The sequence below is a fragment of the Argopecten irradians genome, chromosome 9, assembly GCF_041381155.1.
Source record: "Argopecten irradians isolate NY chromosome 9, Ai_NY, whole genome shotgun sequence".
In the NCBI taxonomy this organism is placed as follows: Eukaryota; Metazoa; Mollusca; class Bivalvia; order Pectinida; family Pectinidae; genus Argopecten; species Argopecten irradians.
Genome location: NC_091142.1, coordinates 1,791,864 through 1,813,891, shown reverse-complemented (window position 1 = coordinate 1,813,891; position 22,028 = coordinate 1,791,864). Strand labels below are relative to the sequence as shown.

At 41.4% G+C, this 22,028-nt stretch overlaps 1 protein-coding gene across 1 annotated transcript in view; it reads right to left on the bottom strand.

Moving 5' to 3' along the window:
* Window positions 1–699: 699 nt before the first annotated feature.
* The window catches only part of LOC138331065 (sodium-dependent dopamine transporter-like), a 70,261-nt gene continuing 48,932 nt past the window's right edge, over window positions 700–22,028 (bottom strand). Inside the window, exons 8-14 of the mRNA XM_069278523.1 lie at window positions 17,458–17,582; window positions 16,862–16,974; window positions 16,534–16,662; window positions 9,679–9,778; window positions 4,483–4,583; window positions 3,289–3,456; window positions 700–2,667 (exon numbers count right to left, since the gene is read on the bottom strand). Of these exons, the coding sequence (XP_069134624.1) occupies window positions 2,563–2,667; window positions 3,289–3,456; window positions 4,483–4,583; window positions 9,679–9,778; window positions 16,534–16,662; window positions 16,862–16,974; window positions 17,458–17,582 (841 nt within the window). The 3' untranslated portion in view covers window positions 700–2,562. The remainder of the gene's footprint in view (window positions 2,668–3,288; window positions 3,457–4,482; window positions 4,584–9,678; window positions 9,779–16,533; window positions 16,663–16,861; window positions 16,975–17,457; window positions 17,583–22,028) is intronic.

Sequence of the window (22,028 nt, the reverse complement as noted above, 5' to 3'; positions counted from 1 at the left end):
TAAACTATTCAAAACATGTCCTTATATCTTAATATTGATATAAACAATTCAAAGCCTGTCCTTATATCTTGATATTGATATAAACAATTCAAAGCCTGTCCTTATATCTTAATATTGATATAAACAATTCAAAGCCTGTCCTTATATCTTAATATTGATATAAACAATTCAGAATATGTCTTTATATCTTAATATTGATATAAACAATTCAAAGCCTGTCCTTATATCTTAATATTGATATAAACAATTCAGAATATGTCTTTATATCGTAATACTGAGATTCAAAGAATTCAAAGCCTGTCCTTATATCTTGATATTGATATAAACAATTCAAAGCCTGTCCTTATATCTTAATATTGATATAAACAATTCAGAATATGTCTTTATATCTTAATATTGATATAAACAATTCAGAATATGTCCTTATATCTTGATATTGATATAAACAATTCAGAATATGTCTTTATATCGTATTACTGAGATTCAAAGAATTCAAAGCCTGTCCTTATATCTTAATATTGATATAAACAATTCAGAATATGTCCTTATATCTTGATATTGAGATAAACAATTCAAAGCCTGTCCTTTTATCTTAATATTGATATGAACAATTCAAAGCCTGTCCTTATATCTTAATATTGATATAAACAATTCAGAATATGTCCTTATATCTTGATATATGTCCTTATATCTTGATATTGATATAAACAATTTAAAGCCTGTCCTTATATCTTAATATTGATATAAACAATTCAGAATATGTCTTTATATCTTAATATTGATATAAACAATTCAGAATATGTCCTTATATCTTGATATTGATATAAACAATTCAGAATATGTCCTTATATCTTGATATTGATATAAACAATTCAAAGCCTGTCCTTATATCTTAATATTGATATAAACAATTCAAAGCCTGTCCTTATATCTTGATATTGATATAAACAATTCAAAGCCTGTCCTTATATCTTGATATTGATATAAACAATTCAATGCCTGTCCTTATATCTTAATATTGATATAAACAATTCAGAATATGTCTTTATATCGTAATATTGATATAAACAATTCAAAGCCTGTCCTTATATCTTGATATTGAGATAAACTATTCAGAATATGTCCTCATATCTTAATATTTAGATAAACAATACAGAATATTTATTTCATATCTTAAAATTGATAAAAACAATACAGAATATTTACTTCATATCTTAATATTGAGAAAAACAATTCAGAATATTTACTTCATATCTTAATATTCAGAAAAACAATTCAGAATATGTCCTCATATCTTAATATTGAGATAAACAATACAGATCAATGTTGTGGTAAATGACTAGAGGAGTGTGCTTTTTACTACCTTTCTCTTACATTTCGGTACTTTATGCTTGTAAAACTTTATGGTTACCATGGAAACAGTTCCCACGTGAAGACTGTAATGGCATGTGATATGTGAGGTAGCATTGGGATATAAAGTTGTCGGTGATGGTGTAAGACAACGTCTGATTATCAGTGAAAACTAATTAATTGACACAATGCCCATTCACATTTCACGCCATTTTAACTTATGAGTTATCGTCGGAACAGTGTCAAACACATCTTCATTCAGAACGTCAGACGGATCTCAGAGTGGGATCAATGGTTGTGTTCTAAGACGTCACGTGACTTCACGGTTATTTAAGACAACAGGTGACATTATGGTGGTTTAGGTTGTCCCATGACTTCATCATCATGCTTTATCAATTCCATCTAATTAGATGTATGACGTCACATGTTATCCGACATTGAGCTGACCCATGGATCAGGACTTACGTCACGTGGAATCAAATTGCGTCACATTGGTGTAGGAATCCGGATATTCACGTCTCCACCAGTGTAATTATGACGTCATATCAACCAGGTGTTGCCTGGTGTAGGATAATGCTATATGTCATATGATTGAGTGACAGTAGTGATATTCCTGATAGCGCTATGAATCCTTTACAGTTTTATACAAGATGCAGCTCACAGCTCAAGACGACAACAAAAGTTTCAATGACGTCACGATACGAATGACGCCATGCTGATGCTGTTTGAGGACTAAATTCTATTGGTCTTTGCTGATTACGACTGATGCTGTTAAGGACTAAAGTCTAATGGTCTTTGCATAACTACACAGCTGCATAGTTCTACAGTTACAACACAGATCTATACGACTACGTCATAGACTACGGGGTTCTGTAGTATAATAGGATTCATTGGAGCTCGCACATACGCTTCGCAGTTACAAACTCTTCAACATTCGAGCTTCCTTAGTCTCACCATTTACAACAAAATGTCCATCCGTTTAACATTTCCGAAACTCAACATTAAATACAAATTATTTCTTCCTTTAAACCATTTTCCATTCCTAACTTCATAAAGATGCTACTCAGGAGAGTTCTCTCCCTTCCCGTATAGGTCCCGCTACCATGGTGAGTGTATGACGTGCTCCCTGTTATTTTCCCGCTCGTTTATCCACGATATTCCAGGCACATGTTACATCACTATAAAACTGTGTCGGCTGACTAAGTGCAAGAATTATACCCGGTCTCCAATCGCTCCACCATTCAGCCTGACATCAGTCCAGTTCGAGGCTGTGTGTCGATTTCTATCATTTTTAGGTGTCACCAGAATACGTATTCTCTAAAATATATATATAAGATAAACGTTACTTCTACAGCATATAATGTAATTCGTTTCAGGGACGGAATATGAATCCAGTAAACAACTGAAGTCTATACAAGACGTCATACAATAAAGGAGGGATATCGCATTGATGTAATGTAAAAATGACTGGATATCAGACGGAATAAGTTACAGATTTCAAATGACTGGATATCAGACGGAATAAAAATAACAGATTTCAAATGACTGGATATCAGGCGGAATAAGTTACATATTTCAAATGACTGGATATCAGACGGAATAAGTTACAGATTTCAAATGACTGGATATCAGACGGAATAAGAGACAGATATCAAAACACTACATATCAGGCGGAATAAGTGACAGATATAAAATCACTGAATATCAGGCGGAATAAGTGACAGATATCAAATGACCGGATATCAGGCGGAATAAGTGACAGATATCAAAAGACTGGATATCAGGCGGAATAAGCGACAGATATCAAATGACTGGATATCAGACGAAATAAGTGACATATGTCATATGAGCGGATATCAGGCGGAGTAAGTGACATATGTCAAAAGACAGGATATCAGGCGGAATAAGTGACAGATATCAAATGAATCGTTGCCTCACCTCAGATAAGGTACCGGGGGTTGTTAATATTCCATAGACAGCGAATCCAGGTATACATAAAATAGAGGAGAGAGCGACACACCAGCCAATCATGTTAGCAGGCCAGGGGTACTCGTAATCCTCGTAAGTCAGGGGCTGGTACATCACTAGGCCAAATATCATGATGAACTACAACAAAAAATGGTACATCACAGGGTAAAACAGCATACATAATACAATTATGGCCCTCTGTGGATGGGGATACATCTAGAATTGTCTCCCTTGAAAGAGTAAATTAGAATAAACCCAATTTTGTTATATTCAACATCAATAAGCTATTGAAATCTCTAGTAAAATAACACATAAAAATATTCCCCAATAACGTTGCTAAATTCTTTGTCCTGCAAAAAAAGAAGCAACAATGTTGAAATTGTTGGTTGACGTTGCAGACGATGTCAACTTCCGGTCATGTGTCTTCCAAAGGGTCATTTCCTCGCCTTCCATTTCCGGTGTAATATCTTACTTATTCAATGTCATGTGATCAAACTTAATTCAATCAGAACATTCTAAGTGAAAGTGAGATATATATAATAATGAGGGTTGTTGAATAGATCATGTCTGAAGGGGGTTTATATAGCTCCATAACAAATCATCCTAACAATGCAGGAAAACTTTTTTATTAGGGTTTTCATTAGATTCAGCTAATCAGAAGCGACATTACAAACGGCAGTATCAACATTTAAGCCAATGGAATTGTTCGTTACATACAAAATTGAATTATTACACACTAACAATTAATCCATGTACAAGCAAACATTGAAAGTTAAAACGATTAATGAAATCTGATACTTCATAGGTTTTATTCAACTCGCATAATCAGAAAAAAAATAAACTGAAGTAAGATGTTTCAACACGAGATCAAAGGAGGATCTTTGCGCAAAGAATGATCTTTGTCAGATAATGGGAAAAAGGGATCTTTTCCATTTTTTTTTTCTTTTTTCTCCCTTCCTTTGAAATATTGAATACACGTAGTTAGTTAAACTTCTTAGTAACTGCTTAGCAAAACACACTTCAATTATTGAAATTAATATGGCTACTCTTTGCCACGTTGTGCGCGGATTTGTTCCAAAATGAATATGCAGAACTCAAGGGTAAAAAGTAAAAAAAAATAAATTTCAGCTGAATGGTTTCAACTTGCAAAGAAAACTGACTTACCAGTAAAAAGACCGGTGCCACGTATTTCCAGCAAATTCTCCAGTAATGACCAGGAGGAAAGCCTACCATCAAGCGGATATCTTCGGAAAACCTCTCCGTACCTGATAAATCCATATCATTGCTTATTTAACATTTCGGACATATTTCGATAACTGATATTATTTTATGGATCTTACTATAGAGAATAATGCCATTAAAACACATCATGTCACGACGTTACACATAATGATATTTCATTGTTAAGCAATATATTTGACCCGGAAAAAAATCAGTACCTTTTCACCGCAGAGGGATCTGAGAATTAGTTACAGTTTATATAATTAGTGACACACAAGAGTCCCCATTGACCATTTTTAGACGTTTTAGAGGTCTAGATAAGAATCGGTAAAAATCCTCTTTCACACTGTACTATACACGTAAAGGGTAGAAAGCTCCCCGAGACAAAACTTCTACACTGTACTATACACGTAAAGGGTGGAAAGTTCCACCAGACAAAACTTCTACACTGTACTATACACGTAAAGGGTAGAAAGCTCCCCGAGACAAGACCTCTACACCGTACCATACACGTAAATGGTGGAAAGCTCCCCGAGAGCAGACTTCTACACTGTACTATACACGTAAAGGGTAGAAAGCTCCCCGAGACAAGACCTCTACACTGTACTATACACGTAAAGGGTGGAAAGCTCCCCGAGACAAAACTTCTACACTGTACTATACACGTAAAGGGTGGAAAGCTCCCCGAGACAAGACCTCTACACTGTACTATACACGTAAAGGGTGGAAAGCTCCCCGAGACAAGACCTCTACACTGTACTATACACGTAAAGGGTAGAAAGCTCCCCGAGACAAGACCTCTACACCGTACTATACACGTAAAGGGTGGAAAACTCCCCGAGACAAGACCTCTACACTGTACTATACACGTAAAGGGTAGAAAGCTCCCCGAGTAAAGGGTGGAAAGCTCCCCGAGACAAAACTTCTACACTGTACTATACACGTAAAGGGTGGAAAGTTCCACCAGACAAAACTTCTACACTGTACTATACACGTAAAGGGTAGAAAGCTCCCCGAGACAAGACCTCTACACCGTACCATACACGTAAATGGTGGAAAGCTCCCCGAGAGCAGACTTCTACACTGTACTATACACGTAAAGGGTAGAAAGCTCCCCGAGACAAGACCTCTACACTGTACTATACACGTAAAGGGTGGAAAGCTCCCCGAGACAAAACTTCTACACTGTACTATACACGTAAAGGGTGGAAAGCTCCCCGAGACAAGACCTCTACACTGTACTATACACGTAAAGGGTGGAAAGCTCCCCGAGACAAGACCTCTACACTGTACTATACACGTAAAGGGTAGAAAGCTCCCCGAGACAAGACCTCTACACCGTACTATACACGTAAAGGGTGGAAAACTCCCCGAGACAAGACCTCTACACTGTACTATACACGTAAAGGGTAGAAAGCTCCCCGAGACCAAACTTCCACACTGTACTATACACGTAAATGGTGGAAAGCTCCCCGAGACAAAACTTTCACACTGTACTATACACGTAAAGGGTGGAAAGCTCCCCGAGACAAGACCTCTACACTGTACTATACACGTAAAGGGTGGAAAGCTCCCCGAGACCAGACTTTTACACTGCACTTTACACGTTAAGAGTGGAAAGCTCCCCGAGACAAGACCTCTACACTGTACTATACACGTAAAGGGTGGAAAGCTCCCCGAGACAAGACCTCTACACTGTACTATACACGTAAAGGGTAGAAAGCTCCCCGAGACAAAACATTTACACTGTACTAAACACGTAAAGGGTGGAAAATTCCATCAGACAAAACTTCTATACTGTACCATACACGTAAAGGGTGGAAAGCTCCCCGTGACAAAACCTCTACACTGTACTATACACGTAAAGAGTGGAAAGCTCCCCGAGACCAAACTTCTACACTGTACTATACACGTAAAGGGTGGATAGTTCCACCAGACAAAACTTTTACACTGTACTATACACGTAAAGGGTGGAAAGCTCCCCGAGACAAGACCTCTACACTGTACTGTACACGTAAAGGGTGGAAAGCTCCCCGAGACAAAACTTCTACACTGTACTATACACGTAAAGGGTGGAAAGCTTCCCGAGACAAGACCTCTACACCGTACTATACACGTAAAGGGTAGAAAGCTCCCCGAGATAAAACTTCTACACTGTATTATACACGTAAAGGGTAGAAAGCTCCCCGAGACAAAACTTCTACACTGTACTATACACGTAAAGGGTAGAAAGCTCCCCGAGACAAAACTTCTACACTGTATTATACACGTAAAGGGTAGAAAGCTCCCCGAGACAAGACCTCTACACCGTACTATATACGTAAAGGGTGGAAAGCTCTCCGAGACCAAACTTCCACACTGTACTATACACGTAAAGGGTGGAAAGCTCCCCGAGACAAGACCTCTACACTGTACTATACACGTAAAGGGTGGAAAGCTCCCCGAGACCAGACTTCTACACTGTACTATACACGTAAAGACTGGAAAGCTCCCCGAGACAAGACCTCTACACTGTACTCTACATGTAAAGGATGGAAAGCTCCGCGAGACAAGACCTCTACAAAGTACTATACACGTAAAGGGTGGAAAGCTCCCCGAGACAAGACCTCTACACTGTAGTATATACGTAAAGGGTCGAAAGCTCCCCGAGACAAAACTTTTACACTGTACTAAACACGTAAAGGGTGGAAAGTTCCACCAGACAAAACTTCTATACTGTACCATACACGTAAAGGGTGGAAAGCTCCCCGTGACAAAACCTCTACAATGTACTATACACGTAAAAAGTGGAAAGTTTCACCAGACAAAACTTTTACACTGTACTATACACGTAAAGGGTGGAAAGCTCCCCGAGACAAGACATCTACACCGTACTATACACGTAAAGGGTGGAAAGCTCCCCGAGACAAAACTTCACACTGTACTATACACGTAAAGAGTGGAAAGCTCCCCGAGACAAAACTTCCACACTGTATTATACACGTAAAATGTAGAAAGCTCCCCGAGACCTGACTTCTACACTGTACTATACACGTAAAGGGTGGAAAGTTCCCCGAGACAAAACTTCTATACTGTACCATACACGTAAAGGGTGGAAAGCTCCCCGTGACAAAACCTCTACACTGTACTATACACGTAAAGAGTGGAAAGCTCTCCGAGACCAAACTTCTACACTGTACTATACACGTAAATGGTGGAAAGCTCCCCGAGACCAGATTTCTACACTGTACTATACACGTATAGGGTGGAAAGCTCTCCGAGACGAAACCTCTACACTGTACTATACGCGTAAAGGGTGGAAAGCTCCCCAAGACAAAACTTCTACATTGTACTATACACGTAAAGGGTGAAAAGCTCCCCGATATTTCTACACTGTACTATACGCGTAAAGTGTGAAAAACTCCCCGAGACCAGACTTCTACACCGTACTATACACGTAAAGGGTGGAAAGCTCCCCGAGACAAAATTTCACACTGTACTATACACGTAAAGAGTGGAAAGCTCCCCGAGACAAAACTTCCACACTGTATTATACACGTAAAAGGTAGAAAGCTCCCCGAGACAAGACCTTTACACCGTACTATACACGTAAAGGTGGAAAGCTCCCGGAGACCAAACTTCTACACTGTACTATACACGTAAAGGGTGGAAAGTTCCCCGAGACAAAACTTCCACACTGTATTATACACGTAAAAGGTAGAAAGCTCCCCGAGACTAGACCTTTACACTGTACCATACACGTAAAGGGTGGAAAGCTCCCCGTGACAAAACCTCTACACTGTACTATACACGTAAAGAGTGGAAAGCTCTCCGAGACCAAACTTCTACACTGTACTATACACGTAAATGGTGGAAAGCTCCCCGAGACCTGACTTCTACACTGTACTATACACGTATAGGGTGGAAAGCTCTCCGAGACGAAACCTCTACACTGTACTATACGCGTAAAGGGTGGAAAGCTCCCCAAGACAAAAGTTCTACATTGTACTATACACGTAAAGGGTGAAAAGCTCCCCGAGACTTCTACACTGTACTATTCACGTAAAGTGTGAAAAACTCCCCGAGACCAGACTTCTACACTGTACTATACACGTAAAGTGTGGAAAACTCCCCGAGACCAGACTTCTACACTGTTCTATACACGTAAAGGGTGGAAAGCTCCCCGTGACTTCTACACTGTACTATACACGTAAAGGATGGAAAGCTCCCTGAGACAAAACTTCTACACTGTACTATACGCGTAAAGGGTGGAAAGCTCCCCGAGACTTCTACACTGTACTATTCGCATAAAGTGTGGAAAACTCGCCGAGACCAGACTTCTACACTGTACTATACACGTAAAGGGTAAAAAGCTCCTCGAAACAAAACTTCTACACTGTACTATACACGTAAAGGGTGAAAAGTTCCCTGAGACAAAACTTTCACACTGTACTATACACGTAAATGGTGGAAAGCTCCCCGAGACAAAATTTCTACACTGTACTATACACGTAAAGGGTGGAAAGCTCCCCGAGACAAAATTTCTACACTGTACTATACACGTAAAGGGTGGAAAGCTCCCCGAGACAAAACTTCTACACTGTACTACGGGTAGCTACATTTTAGCTAAATAATTACATTTCTAACATGTGTTCATAAAAACGGCTACTACCGTTGGAAAGAGCGATACTTTTCCTTTTCAAAATCTTTCTACACAACTGAATTAAGTGCCGTCAATAAAACGATACCAGTCCCGTTTCAACAAAAATGTAACAAAAATGTCCTCTATAGGGCCGTGGTAATTCATGGTGGCACTTTCTCATGCATTATGCATATATTTTTACCTGGTGTCTCTGGTATGTGGGTTACGCCAAAGGTAAATTAAAAGGTGTCCCGAAAGGAGCATAACAACTTTTCATTTCAGACAAGAAATGAGATTGCAGCGGAGGTCTCGTTCATGCAAAATGAATGAGAAAGTGCCATGATGAATTTCCACGACCCAACATTTGTGTGCTATTTTTGTTGAGACGGGGTCGTTATCGTGTTATGGACGACACTTGGTATAGTTGTGTAGCGTGACAGAGGGACCGTCTTACCACTGACAGACAGTGACAACAAATCTAAGTGGGTCATCACGAAGACTGACGTGCTTGAACATACCGTAAGCCCACGAAACAACAAGAGTTTCAAAGAACACTGCCCAGAGTATCGAATATCCAGCCGCAAATTTGTCCATTAGCTGCACCACGAGTGCACCTCCCTGTCAGCAAAAGTAATGCATTAATTACAATTATTGTTCAAAGTGCAATCCGTGCTGATATGTATAATTTGTTATGTATACAGATGTATAAGCTTAATAAGAGATTTACAGTAACCCACGTAAACTCGTTATTTCTCTAAAGTTTTAAAAACGAGATTTAGTGTCTACAAACGGGTCCCTTAATATATTCATTTCGTCATCTAAGAATACAAGAGGCCCGAAAGCCTCGACGGTCATCTTACCAAATTAATCTAATTAATGACTGAAAGATAACATACTGGATTTTACAGCAAAACAATATGAAAATATCCCGTGTTTGGAGACCCTGTCCCTCATTTAGAATGTTTCACACCACATTAGTTTTACACCCCACGTTGAGGAGCAAGTCGTGTAAAGTATTACAAACAAAGTCTATAACATGCTGACATTTAGATCTGTGGTATACCTACCCCTGTACACACTATGTATACCTACCCCTGTACACACTGTGTATACCTTCACCTGTACACACTGTGTATACCTACCACTGTGTATACCTACCCCTGTATACACTGTGTATACCTACCCCTGTATACACTGTATATACCTACCCCTGTACACACTGTGTATACCTACCACTGTGTATATCTACCACTGTGTATACCTACCCCTGAACACACTATGTATACCTACCCCTGTATACACTGTGTATACCTACCCCTGTACACACTGTGTATACCTACCCCTGTACACACTGTGTATACCTACCACTGTGTATACCTACCCCTGTGCACACTATGTATACCTACCCCAGTACACAATGTGTTTACCTACCCCTGTACACACTATGTATACCTACCCCTGTACACACTGTGTATACCTACCCCTGTACACACTGTGTATACCTGCCACTGTGTATACCTACCCCTGTATACACTGTGTATACCTACCCCTGTATACACTGTATATACCTACCCCTGTACACACTGTGTATACCTACCATTGTGTATACCTACCACTGTGTATACCTACCCCTGTACACACTATGTATACCTACCCCTGTATACACTGTGTATACCTACCCCTGGACACACTGTGTATACCTACCCCTGTACACACTGTGTATACCTACCCCTGTACACACTGTGTATACCTACCCCTGTATACACTGTGCATACCTACCCCTGTACACACTGTGTATACCTACCCCTGTATACACTGTGTATACCTACCCCAGTAACCATTATGTATACCTACCACAGTGTATACCTACACATGTACACACTGTGGTACCTACCCAAGTACACACTGTGTATACCTACCATTGTGTATACCTACCCCTGTACACACTGTATATACCTACCACTGTGTATACCTACACATGTAGACACTGTGTATACCAACCACTGTGTATACCTACCCCTGTGCACACTGTGTATATCTACCCCAGTACACAATGTGTATACCTATCACTGTGTATTCCTACACATGTAGACACTGTGCATACCTACCACTGTGTATACCTACCCCTGTGCACACTGTGTATACCTACCATTGTGTATACTTATCCCTGTACACATTGTGTATTCATACCCCAGTACACACTGTGTATACATACACATGTACACAATGTGTATACCTACCACTGTTTATACCAATAATTGTGTATGCCTATCCCTGTACACACTTTATAAACCTACCCCTGTACACACTGTGTATACCTACACATGTACACACTGTGTATACCTACCACTGTGTATACCTTCCCCTGTACACACTGTGTATACCTACCACTGTACACACTGTGTATACCTACCCCTGTGTATACCAACCACTGTGTATACTACCCCTGTACACACTGTGTATACCTACCCCTGTACATACTGTGTATACCTACCCCTGTGTATACCTACACATGTACACACTGTGTATACCTACCACTGTGTATATCCTTCCCCTGTACACACTGTGTATATCTACACACTGTGTATACTACCCTGTCCCCCTGTACACACTGTGTATACTACCACGTGTATACCTACCACTGGTTACCTACCTGTACATACTGTTTATACCTACCCCTGTCGTGTATACCTACACATATACACACTGTGTATACCTACCACTGTGTATACCTAACCATGTACACACTGTGTGTACCTACACATGTACACACTGTGTATACCCACCCCCTCATGTACACACTGTGTATACCTACCACTGTGTATATCTACCCCTGTACACACTGTGTATACCTACCACTGTGTATATCTACCCCTGTACACACTCTGTATAATACCACTGTACACACTGTGTATACCTACCACTGTGTATATCTACCCCTGTATACACTGTGTATACCTACCACTGTGTATACCTACCACTGTGTATATCTACCCCTGTACACACTGTGTATACCTACCATTGTGTATATCTACCCCTGTATACACTGTGTATACCAACCACTGTGTATATCTACCCCTGTACACACTGTGTATACCTACCACTGTGTATACCTACTCCTGTACACACTGTGTATACCTACTCCTGTACACACTATGTATACCTACTCCTGTACACACTGTGTATACCTACCCCTGTACACACTGTGTATACCTACCCCTGTATACATTGTGTATACCTACCCCTGTACACACTGTGTATACCTACCCTGTACACACTGTGTATACCTACTCTAGTACACACTGTGTATACCTACTCCTGTACACACTGTGTATACCTACCACTGAGTATACCTACCACTGTGTATACCTACTCATGTACATACTGTGTATACCTACCCCTGTATACACTGTGTATACCTACCCCTGTACACACTGTGTATACCTATCCCTGTACACACTGTGAATACCTACCCCTGTACACACTGTGTATACCTACCACTGTGTAAACCTAAACATGTACACACTGTGTTTACCTACCACTGTGTATACCTACCCCTGTACACACTGTGTATACCTACCCCTGTACACACTGTGTATACCTACCCCTGTATACACTGTGCATACCTACCCCTGTACACACTGTGTATACCTACCCCTGTATACACTGTGTATACCTACCCCAGTAACCATTATGTATACCTACCACAGTGTATACCTACACATGTACACACTGTGGTACCTACCCAAGTACACACTGTGTATACCTACCATTGTGTATACCTACCCCTGTACACACTGTATATACCTACCACTGTGTATACCTACACATGTAGACACTGTGTATACCAACCACTGTGTATACCTACCCCTGTGCACACTGTGTATATCTACCCCAGTACACAATGTGTATACCTATCACTGTGTATTCCTACACATGTAGACACTGTGCATACCTACCACTGTGTATACCTACCCCTGTGCACACTGTGTATACCTACCATTGTGTATACTTATCCCTGTACACATTGTGTATTCATACCCCAGTACACACTGTGTATACATACACATGTACACAATGTGTATACCTACCACTGTTTATACCAATAATTGTGTATGCCTATCCCTGTACACACTTTATAAACCTACCCCTGTACACACTGTGTATACCTACACATGTACACACTGTGTATACCTACCACTGTGTATACCTTCCCCTGTACACACTGTGTATACCTACCACTGTACACACTGTGTATACCTACCCCTGTGTATACCAACCACTGTGTATACTACCCCTGTACACACTGTGTATACCTACCCCTGTACATACTGTGTATACCTACCCCTGTGTATACCTACACATGTACACACTGTGTATACCTACCACTGTGTATACCTTCCCCTGTACACACTGTGTATATCTACCACTGTGTATACCTTCCCCTGTACACACTGCGTATACCTACCCCTGTACATACTGTTTATACCTACCCCTGTGTATACCTACACATATACACACTGTGTATACCTACCACTGTGTATACCTAACCATGTACACACTGTGTGTACCTACACATGTACACACTGTGTATACCCACCCCTGTACACACTGTGTATACCTACCACTGTGTATATCTACCCCTGTACACACTGTGTATACCTACCACTGTGTATATCTACCCCTGTACACACTCTGTATAATTACCACTGTACACACTGTGTATACCTACCACTGTGTATATCTACCCCTGTATACACTGTGTATACCTACCACTGTGTATACCTACCACTGTGTATATCTACCCCTGTACACACTGTGTATACCTACCATTGTGTATATCTACCCCTGTATACACTGTGTATACCAACCACTGTGTATATCTACCCCTGTACACACTGTGTATACCTACCACTGTGTATACCTACTCCTGTACACACTGTGTATACCTACTCCTGTACACACTGTGTATACCTACTCCTGTACACACTGTGTATACCTACCCCTGTACACACTGTGTATACCTACCCCTGTATACACTGTGTATACCTACCCCTGTACACACTGTGTATACCTACCCCTGTACACACTGTGTATACCTACTCTAGTACACACTGTGTATACCTACTCCTGTACACACTGTGTATACCTACCACTGAGTATACCTACCACTGTGTATACCTACTCATGTACATACTGTGTATACCTACCCCTGTATACACTGTGTATACCTACCCCTGTACACACTGTGTATACCTATCCCTGTACACACTGTGAATACCTACCCCTGTACACACTGTGTATACCTACCACTGTGTAAACCTACACATGTACACACTGTGTATACCTACCACTGTGTAAACCTAAACATGTACACACTGTGTTTACCTACCACTGTGTATACCTACCCATGTACACACTGTGTATACCTACCCTTGTAGACACTGTGTATTCCTACCACTGTACACACTGTGTATACCTACCCCTGTACACACTGTGTATACCTACCCCTGTATACACTGTGTATACCTACCCCTGTACACACTGTGTATACCTACCCCTGTACACACTGTGTATACCTACTCTAGTACACACTGTGTATACCTACTCCTGTACACACTGTGTATACCTACCACTGAGTATACCTACCACTGTGTATACCTACTCATGTACATACTGTGTATACCTACCCCTGTATACACTGTGTATACATACCCCTGTACACACTGTGTATACCTATCCCTGTACACACTGTGAATACCTACCCCTGTACACACTGTGTATACCTACCACTGTGTAAACCTACACATGTACACACTGTGTATACCTACCACTGTGTAAACCTACACATGTACACACTGTGTTTACCTACCACTGTGTATACCTACCCATGTACACACTGTGTATACCTACCCTTGTACACACTGTGTATTCCTCTCACTGTATATATCTACCCCTGTACACACTGTGTATACCTACCACTGTGTATACATACACATGTACACACTGTGTTTACCTACCACTGTGTATACCTACCCATGTACACACTGTGTATACCTACCCTTGTAGACACTGTGTATTCCTACCACTGTACACACTGTGTATACCTACCCCTGTACACACTGTGTATACCTACCCCTGTATACACTGTGTATACCTACCCCTGTACACACTGTGTATACCTACCCCTGTACACACTGTGTATACCTACTCTAGTACACACTGTGTATACCTACTCCTGTACACACTGTGTATACCTACCACTGAGTATACCTTCCACTGTGTATACCTACTCATGTACATACTGTGTATACCTACCCCTGTATACACTGTGTATACATACCCCTGTACACACTGTGTATACCTATCCCTGTACACACTGTGAATACCTACCCCTGTACACACTGTGTATACCTACCACTGTGTAAACCTACACATGTACACACTGTGTATACCTACCACTGTGTAAACCTACACATGTACACACTGTGTTTACCTACCACTGTGTATACCTACCCATGTACACACTGTGTATACCTACCCTTGTACACACTGTGTATTCCTACCACTGTATATATCTACCCCTGTACACACTGTGTATACCTACCACTGTGTATACATACACATGTACACACTGTGTATACCTACCACTGTGTATACCTACCCCTGTACACACTGTGTGTACCTACTCCTGCACACACTGTGTATACCTACCACAGTGTATACCTACCCCTCTACACACTGTGTATACCCACCCCTGTACACACTGTGTATACCTACCACTGTGTATACCTACCACTGTGTATACCTACCCCTGTACACACTGTGTATACCTACCCCTGTACACACTGTATACCTATCCCTGTATACACTGTGTATACCTTCCCCTGTATACACTGTGTATACCTACCACTGTGTATACCTACCCCTGTACAAACTGTGTATACATTCCCCTGTACACACTGTGTATAACTACCACTGTGTATACCTTCCCCTGTACACACTGTGTATACCTACCACTGTGTATACCTACCACTGTGTATATCTACCCCTGTACACACTGTGTATACCTTCATCTGTACACACTGTGTATACCTACCCTTGTACACACTGTGTATTCCTACCACTGTATATATCTACCCCAGGACACACTTTGTATACCTACCACTGTGTATACCTACACATGTACACAATGTGTAAACCTACCACTGTGTATACCTACCCCAGTACACACTGTGTATACCTTCCCAGATACACACTGTGTATACCTACCCATGTACACACTGTGTATTCCTACCCCAGTGCACACTGCGTATACCTACCACTGGTTATACCTACCCCTGTATTGTGTATCATCTATGGGGTTAACCTACCTCGGTACAGAAGGACAAACCGACGATAAAATACACTGAAAAAAGAGCCCCCACAAAGAGTTCTCTGTGTCGACGTAAAATCGGAAACTCGTCGGACAGTGCAGTGAGAATAGCTTCAGATCCACCGAACTGAAAATCAAATATCATATATAAGCCACGAAATCAATATTGTAAAAAATATATATTGTATAAAATAATTTCAATACAAATTCATGTGTGTATTTGCAGGAATCCGATCTTTTTTTTTATTTTCCTTTGTATGGCAAATCTGGTAATGATGGTATAAAAAACTTGATAGCTCCCGACACATCTTTTAAGTTTTACTTACCGAACTATCCAACCCTAGGGTCAACAACATCAGGAAAAATATTATTGCCCAAAATGGTGCCCCTGGTAACGTCGCGATGGCTTCTGGGTAAACAACGAAGACGAGTCCAGGTCCTGTTCCAATATAAACTCGGACTTTTAAGACAATACTTCGGTACACTGTTTAATATGTATTCGCTTTTAAGACTCCTAAAGAAGAGTATAGAGCAATTATCATGTTCCAGAAAAGTAGATGTTGTCTGCTTTTATACTAATCTGAGAATATCTACTTTTACAGAGATATAATCTAAACATTTGTTGGATACCTAGTATAAACTTTAAAGTGATATTCCTTCGGTAAGCTACACCAGTGTATAAGCTTATATTGTATTCATCAAAATCGAGATAGTCAACAAATCTTTTGAAGGATCAACATGTGCTTAATATGTTGTAATTTTGTATTTATCATTATCAACTTTAACAAGAATAAGGAAATGAAAATTTATTTTCAGATTTTTTTTGCGCTCACATGCGAAGCCTTCATATTTGTTTCTATATGTAAACCATCCTTATTTAATTGATGGCACAGGACATGTGTATACCCATGACGTCACTAACCGTCAGTTGCTACGTCCTTAATATCCTGCTTTGTCCTCTGGGCCATGTAACCAAGGATCATAAAGATAACGAAGCCTGAGAAGAAGCTCGTCAGGCAGTTCACAGCACTAGTTACCAAGGCGTCCCTAAAGCAAAAGTCATGAATATTCATTAATAATTCAATTAAACGTTGATGTCACTATATCTTAACTTCATCGTGGTATGAAAGGAATTTTTGTCTGCAAACTGTGTGAGTCCGCGCAGCGGATTCTCACAAAAGTTTGCAAACTTATTTTTTCCTAACTCGAGGAAGTTAAATAATAGTGACATCAATGCTTACAATTAATTTATCAGACTACATGATAACATAAAATACGTTAAAACGTACTATTCTATTGATTTTCCAATGCATTATTTTTCCAAATCAATACGCAACTCCGACGTCTCTATTGTAACGTCATGCATGATAACGTCGAGTTTTCGCGCCATTTTCGGATTTTCTCATTATAGTAGTATGAAGAAAAAGTATCTGCCAATCAGAAAGTCGGATTCAGTATGAACATAAATAAAAGTTAATTATAGAGATACCTGTTATTATAACACAAAATATCTTACTGTACTCTCCTCATAAACACTCAGAACAGAAAAAACACTAAGAGTATATCCAACCAGGTGTTGATGCAAGCTAAATGTTTATTAATTTTACAGAGAAAAGAAGGAAAACGAAAAAGTAACTGAATTCGCCTGACAATTTTCTACATAAAACAGCGTTCAAGTTGATTTGGGAGGACAAGAAAGGACCATAATCACCAATCTAGTGAAACATTATTACTCCAGAGTCTGATGTGTAAACAAATCAGTGTATTGCATGATGTTTCAAGTGTTAAGTGAATGCTGATGTTTCAGCTAATCTCATGATGTTATATTTTTCTTGCTGAATAGTGAATAACAACAAGACGGAAGCTGTATATTTCTGCGTGTAATCTGGCCATCTAAGATGATTGTAGCCGGGTATGTCTGCAGCAATTCTAGGTCAGTGTTATACACTTAAATGGCGAGAGGCAATAATGTGATGAAAATAAAACTTTCAGAGGATTTGGTGGATCATGGTTAAAACGTCGCTTTGTTTAACGAACCGGAACTAGTAGTAAAAGGCTTCATTAGTAAATCTTGTTACTATGCTCCGGGCCCGTTTCCGGTTGCATCTAGCCGACATTTAAGCTTGGTGGATTTAGGGCGAAAGAAATGTGTTAATTCTGTTTTAGTAGCTATCGATAAGCACTAGTGTACTAGAGAAACATCGTTTAAGTAGTTAAGGGCTCTATAAAGCCAAAAGCGAGGTCTATTTTACGGGTTGTTTATCCTGGTGTAATGGCCAGAAGAGACTCATAGTTTAGGCTCAATTAATCGAGTGATTGCCTTCGAACTGTTGGACAAACTACCAAGTTATCCCTAGGAGTCTGTATTTCTATATGGACACGGCGAACGGGACACGGTGTACAGGTGTACAGGTACAGGACAAGGTGTAAAGGACAAGGTGTACAGGACACGGTGTACAGGACAAGGTGTAAAGGACAAGGTGTACAGGACAAGTTGTACAGGACACGGTGTACAGGACAAGGTGTACAGGTCATGGTGTACAGGACAAGGTGTAAACAAGGTGTAAAGGACAAGGTGTAAATGACAAGGTGTACAGGACATGGTGTACAGGACAAGGTGTACAGGACACGGTGTAAAGGACAAGGTGTACAGGTCACGGTGTACATGTGTACAGGTACAGGACAAGGTGTAAAGGACACGGTGTAAAGGACAAGGTGTACAGGACACGGTGTACAGGACAAGGTGTACAGGACACGGTGTAAAGGACAAGGTGTACAGGTCACGGTGTACATGTGTACAGGTACAGGACAAGGTGTAAAGGACACGGTGTAAAGGACAAGGTGTACAGGACACGGTGTACAGGTGTACAGGTACAGGACACGGTGTACAGGACAATGTGTACAGGACAAGGTGTAAAGGACACGGTATAAAGGACAAGGTGTACAGGACAAGGTGTACAGGACACGGTGTACAGGACAAGGTGTACAGGACAAGGTGTACAGGACAATGTGTAAAGGACACGGTATAAAGGACAAGGTGTAAAGGACACGGTATACAGGACAAGTTGTACAGGACACGATGTACAGGACAAGGTGTACAGGACACGGTGTACAGGTGTACAGGACACGGTGTACAGGACAAGTTGTACAGGACACGGTGTACAGGACAAGGTGTACAGGTCATGGTGTACAGGACAAGGTGTAAAGGACAAGGTGTAAATGACAAGGTGTACAGGACATGGTGTACAGGACAAGGTGTACAGGACACGGTGTAAAGGACAAGGTGTACAGGTCACGGTGTACATGTGTACAGGTACAGGACAAGGTGTAAAGGACACGGTGTAAAGGACAAGGTGTACAGGACACGGTGTACAGGACAAGGTGTACAGGACACGGTGTAAAGGACAAGGTGTACAGGACATGGTGTACAGGACAAGGTGTAAAGGACAAGGTGTAAAGGACAAGGTGTACAGGACATGGTGTACAGGACAAGGTGTACAGGTCACGGTGTAAAGGACAAGGTGTACAGGTCACGGTACAGGTACAGGACAAGGTGTAAAGGACAAGGTGTAAATGACAAGGTGTACAGGACACGGTGTACAGATAAGGTGTACAGGACACGGTGTAAAGGACAAGGTGTACAGGTCACGGTGTACATGTGTACAGTACAGGACAAGGTGTAAAGGACACGGTAAGGACAGTGTAAAGGACAAGGTGTACAGGTGTACAGGACACGTGTACAGGTGTACAGGACAAGGTGTACAGGACACAAGGTGTACAGGACAGACAGGTGTACAAGGTGAAGGACAAGGTGTAAAGACAAGTGTACAGGTGTACAGGACAAGGTGTAAGGACACGGTGTAAAGGACAAGGTGTACAGGACAAGTGTACAAGGTGTACAGACAGGTGTACAGGACAGGAAGAAGGTGTACACACGTGTACAGGACAAGGTGTACAGGACAAGGTGTACAGGACAAGGTGTAAAGGACAAGGTGTACAGGACACGGTGTACAGGACAAGGTGTACAGGACAAGGTGTACAGGACAAGTTGTACAGGACAAGGTGTACAGGACAAGGTGTACAGGTCACGGTGTACAGGTGTACAAGGTGTACAGGACAAGGTGTACAGGTGTACAGGACAAGGTGTACAGGTACACACGGTGTAAAGGACAAGTGTACAGGACACGTTGTACAGGACAAGGTGTAAAGGACAAGGTGTAAAGGACAGGTGTAAAGGACAAGGTGTACAGACACGGTGTACAGGACAAGGTGTAAAGGACACGGTGTAAAGGACAAGGTGTACAGACAGGTGTACAGGACAGGTACAGGACAAGGTGTAAAGGACAAGTGTACAGGACACGGTGTACAGGACAAGGTGTACAGGACAAGGTGTACAGGACAAGGTGTACAGGACAAGGTGTAAGGACAAGGTGTACAGGACACGGTGTACAGGACAAGGTGTAAAGGACAAGGTGTAAAGGACAAGGTGTACAGGACAAGTTGTACAGGACACGGTGTACAGGACAAGGTGTACAGGTCACGGTGTACAGGACAAGGTGTACAGGACACGGTGTACAGGACAAGGTGTACAGGACAAGGTGTATGTACAGGACAAGGTGTACAGGACACGGTGTAAAGGACAAGGTGTACAGGACATGGTGTACAGGACAAGGTGTACAGGACAAGGTGTAAAGGACAAGGTGTACAGGTCACACGGTGTACAGGACAAGGTGTACAGGACACGGTGTAAAGGACAAGGTGTACAGGACACGGTGTACATGTGTACAGGACACGGTGTACAAGGTGTAAAGGACACGGTGTAAAGGACACGGTGTACAGGTACAAGGTGTACAGGACAAGGTGTACAGGACACGGTGTACAGGACAAGGTGTACAGGACAAGGTGTACAGGTGTACAAGGTACAGGTGTACAGGACAAGTGTACAGGACAAGGTGTAAAGGACAAGGTGTACAGGACAAGGTGTACAGGACAAGGTGTAAAAGGACAAGGTGTACAGGACAGGTGTACAGGACAAGGTGTACAGGACAAGGTGTACAGGACACGGTGTACAGGACAAGGTGTACAGGACACGGTGTACAGGTGTACAGGACATGGTGTACAGGACAAGGTGTAAGGACACGGTGTAAAGGACAAGGTGTACAGGTGTAGGACAAGGTGTACAGTGTACACAGTGTACAGGACAAGGTGTAAAGGACACGGTGTAAAGGACAAGGTGTACAGGGTGTACAGGACATGGTGTACAGGACAAGTGTACGAAGATGTACAGTACACGGTGATAAAGGACAATGTGTACAGGTCACGGTGTACATGTGTACAGGTACAGGACAAGGTGTAAAGGACACGGTGTAAAGGACAAGGTGTACAGGACACGGTGTACAGGACAAGGTGTACAGGACACGGTGTAAAGGACAAGGTGTACAGGTCAGGTGTACATGTGTACAGGTACAGGACAAGGTGTAAAGGACACGGTGT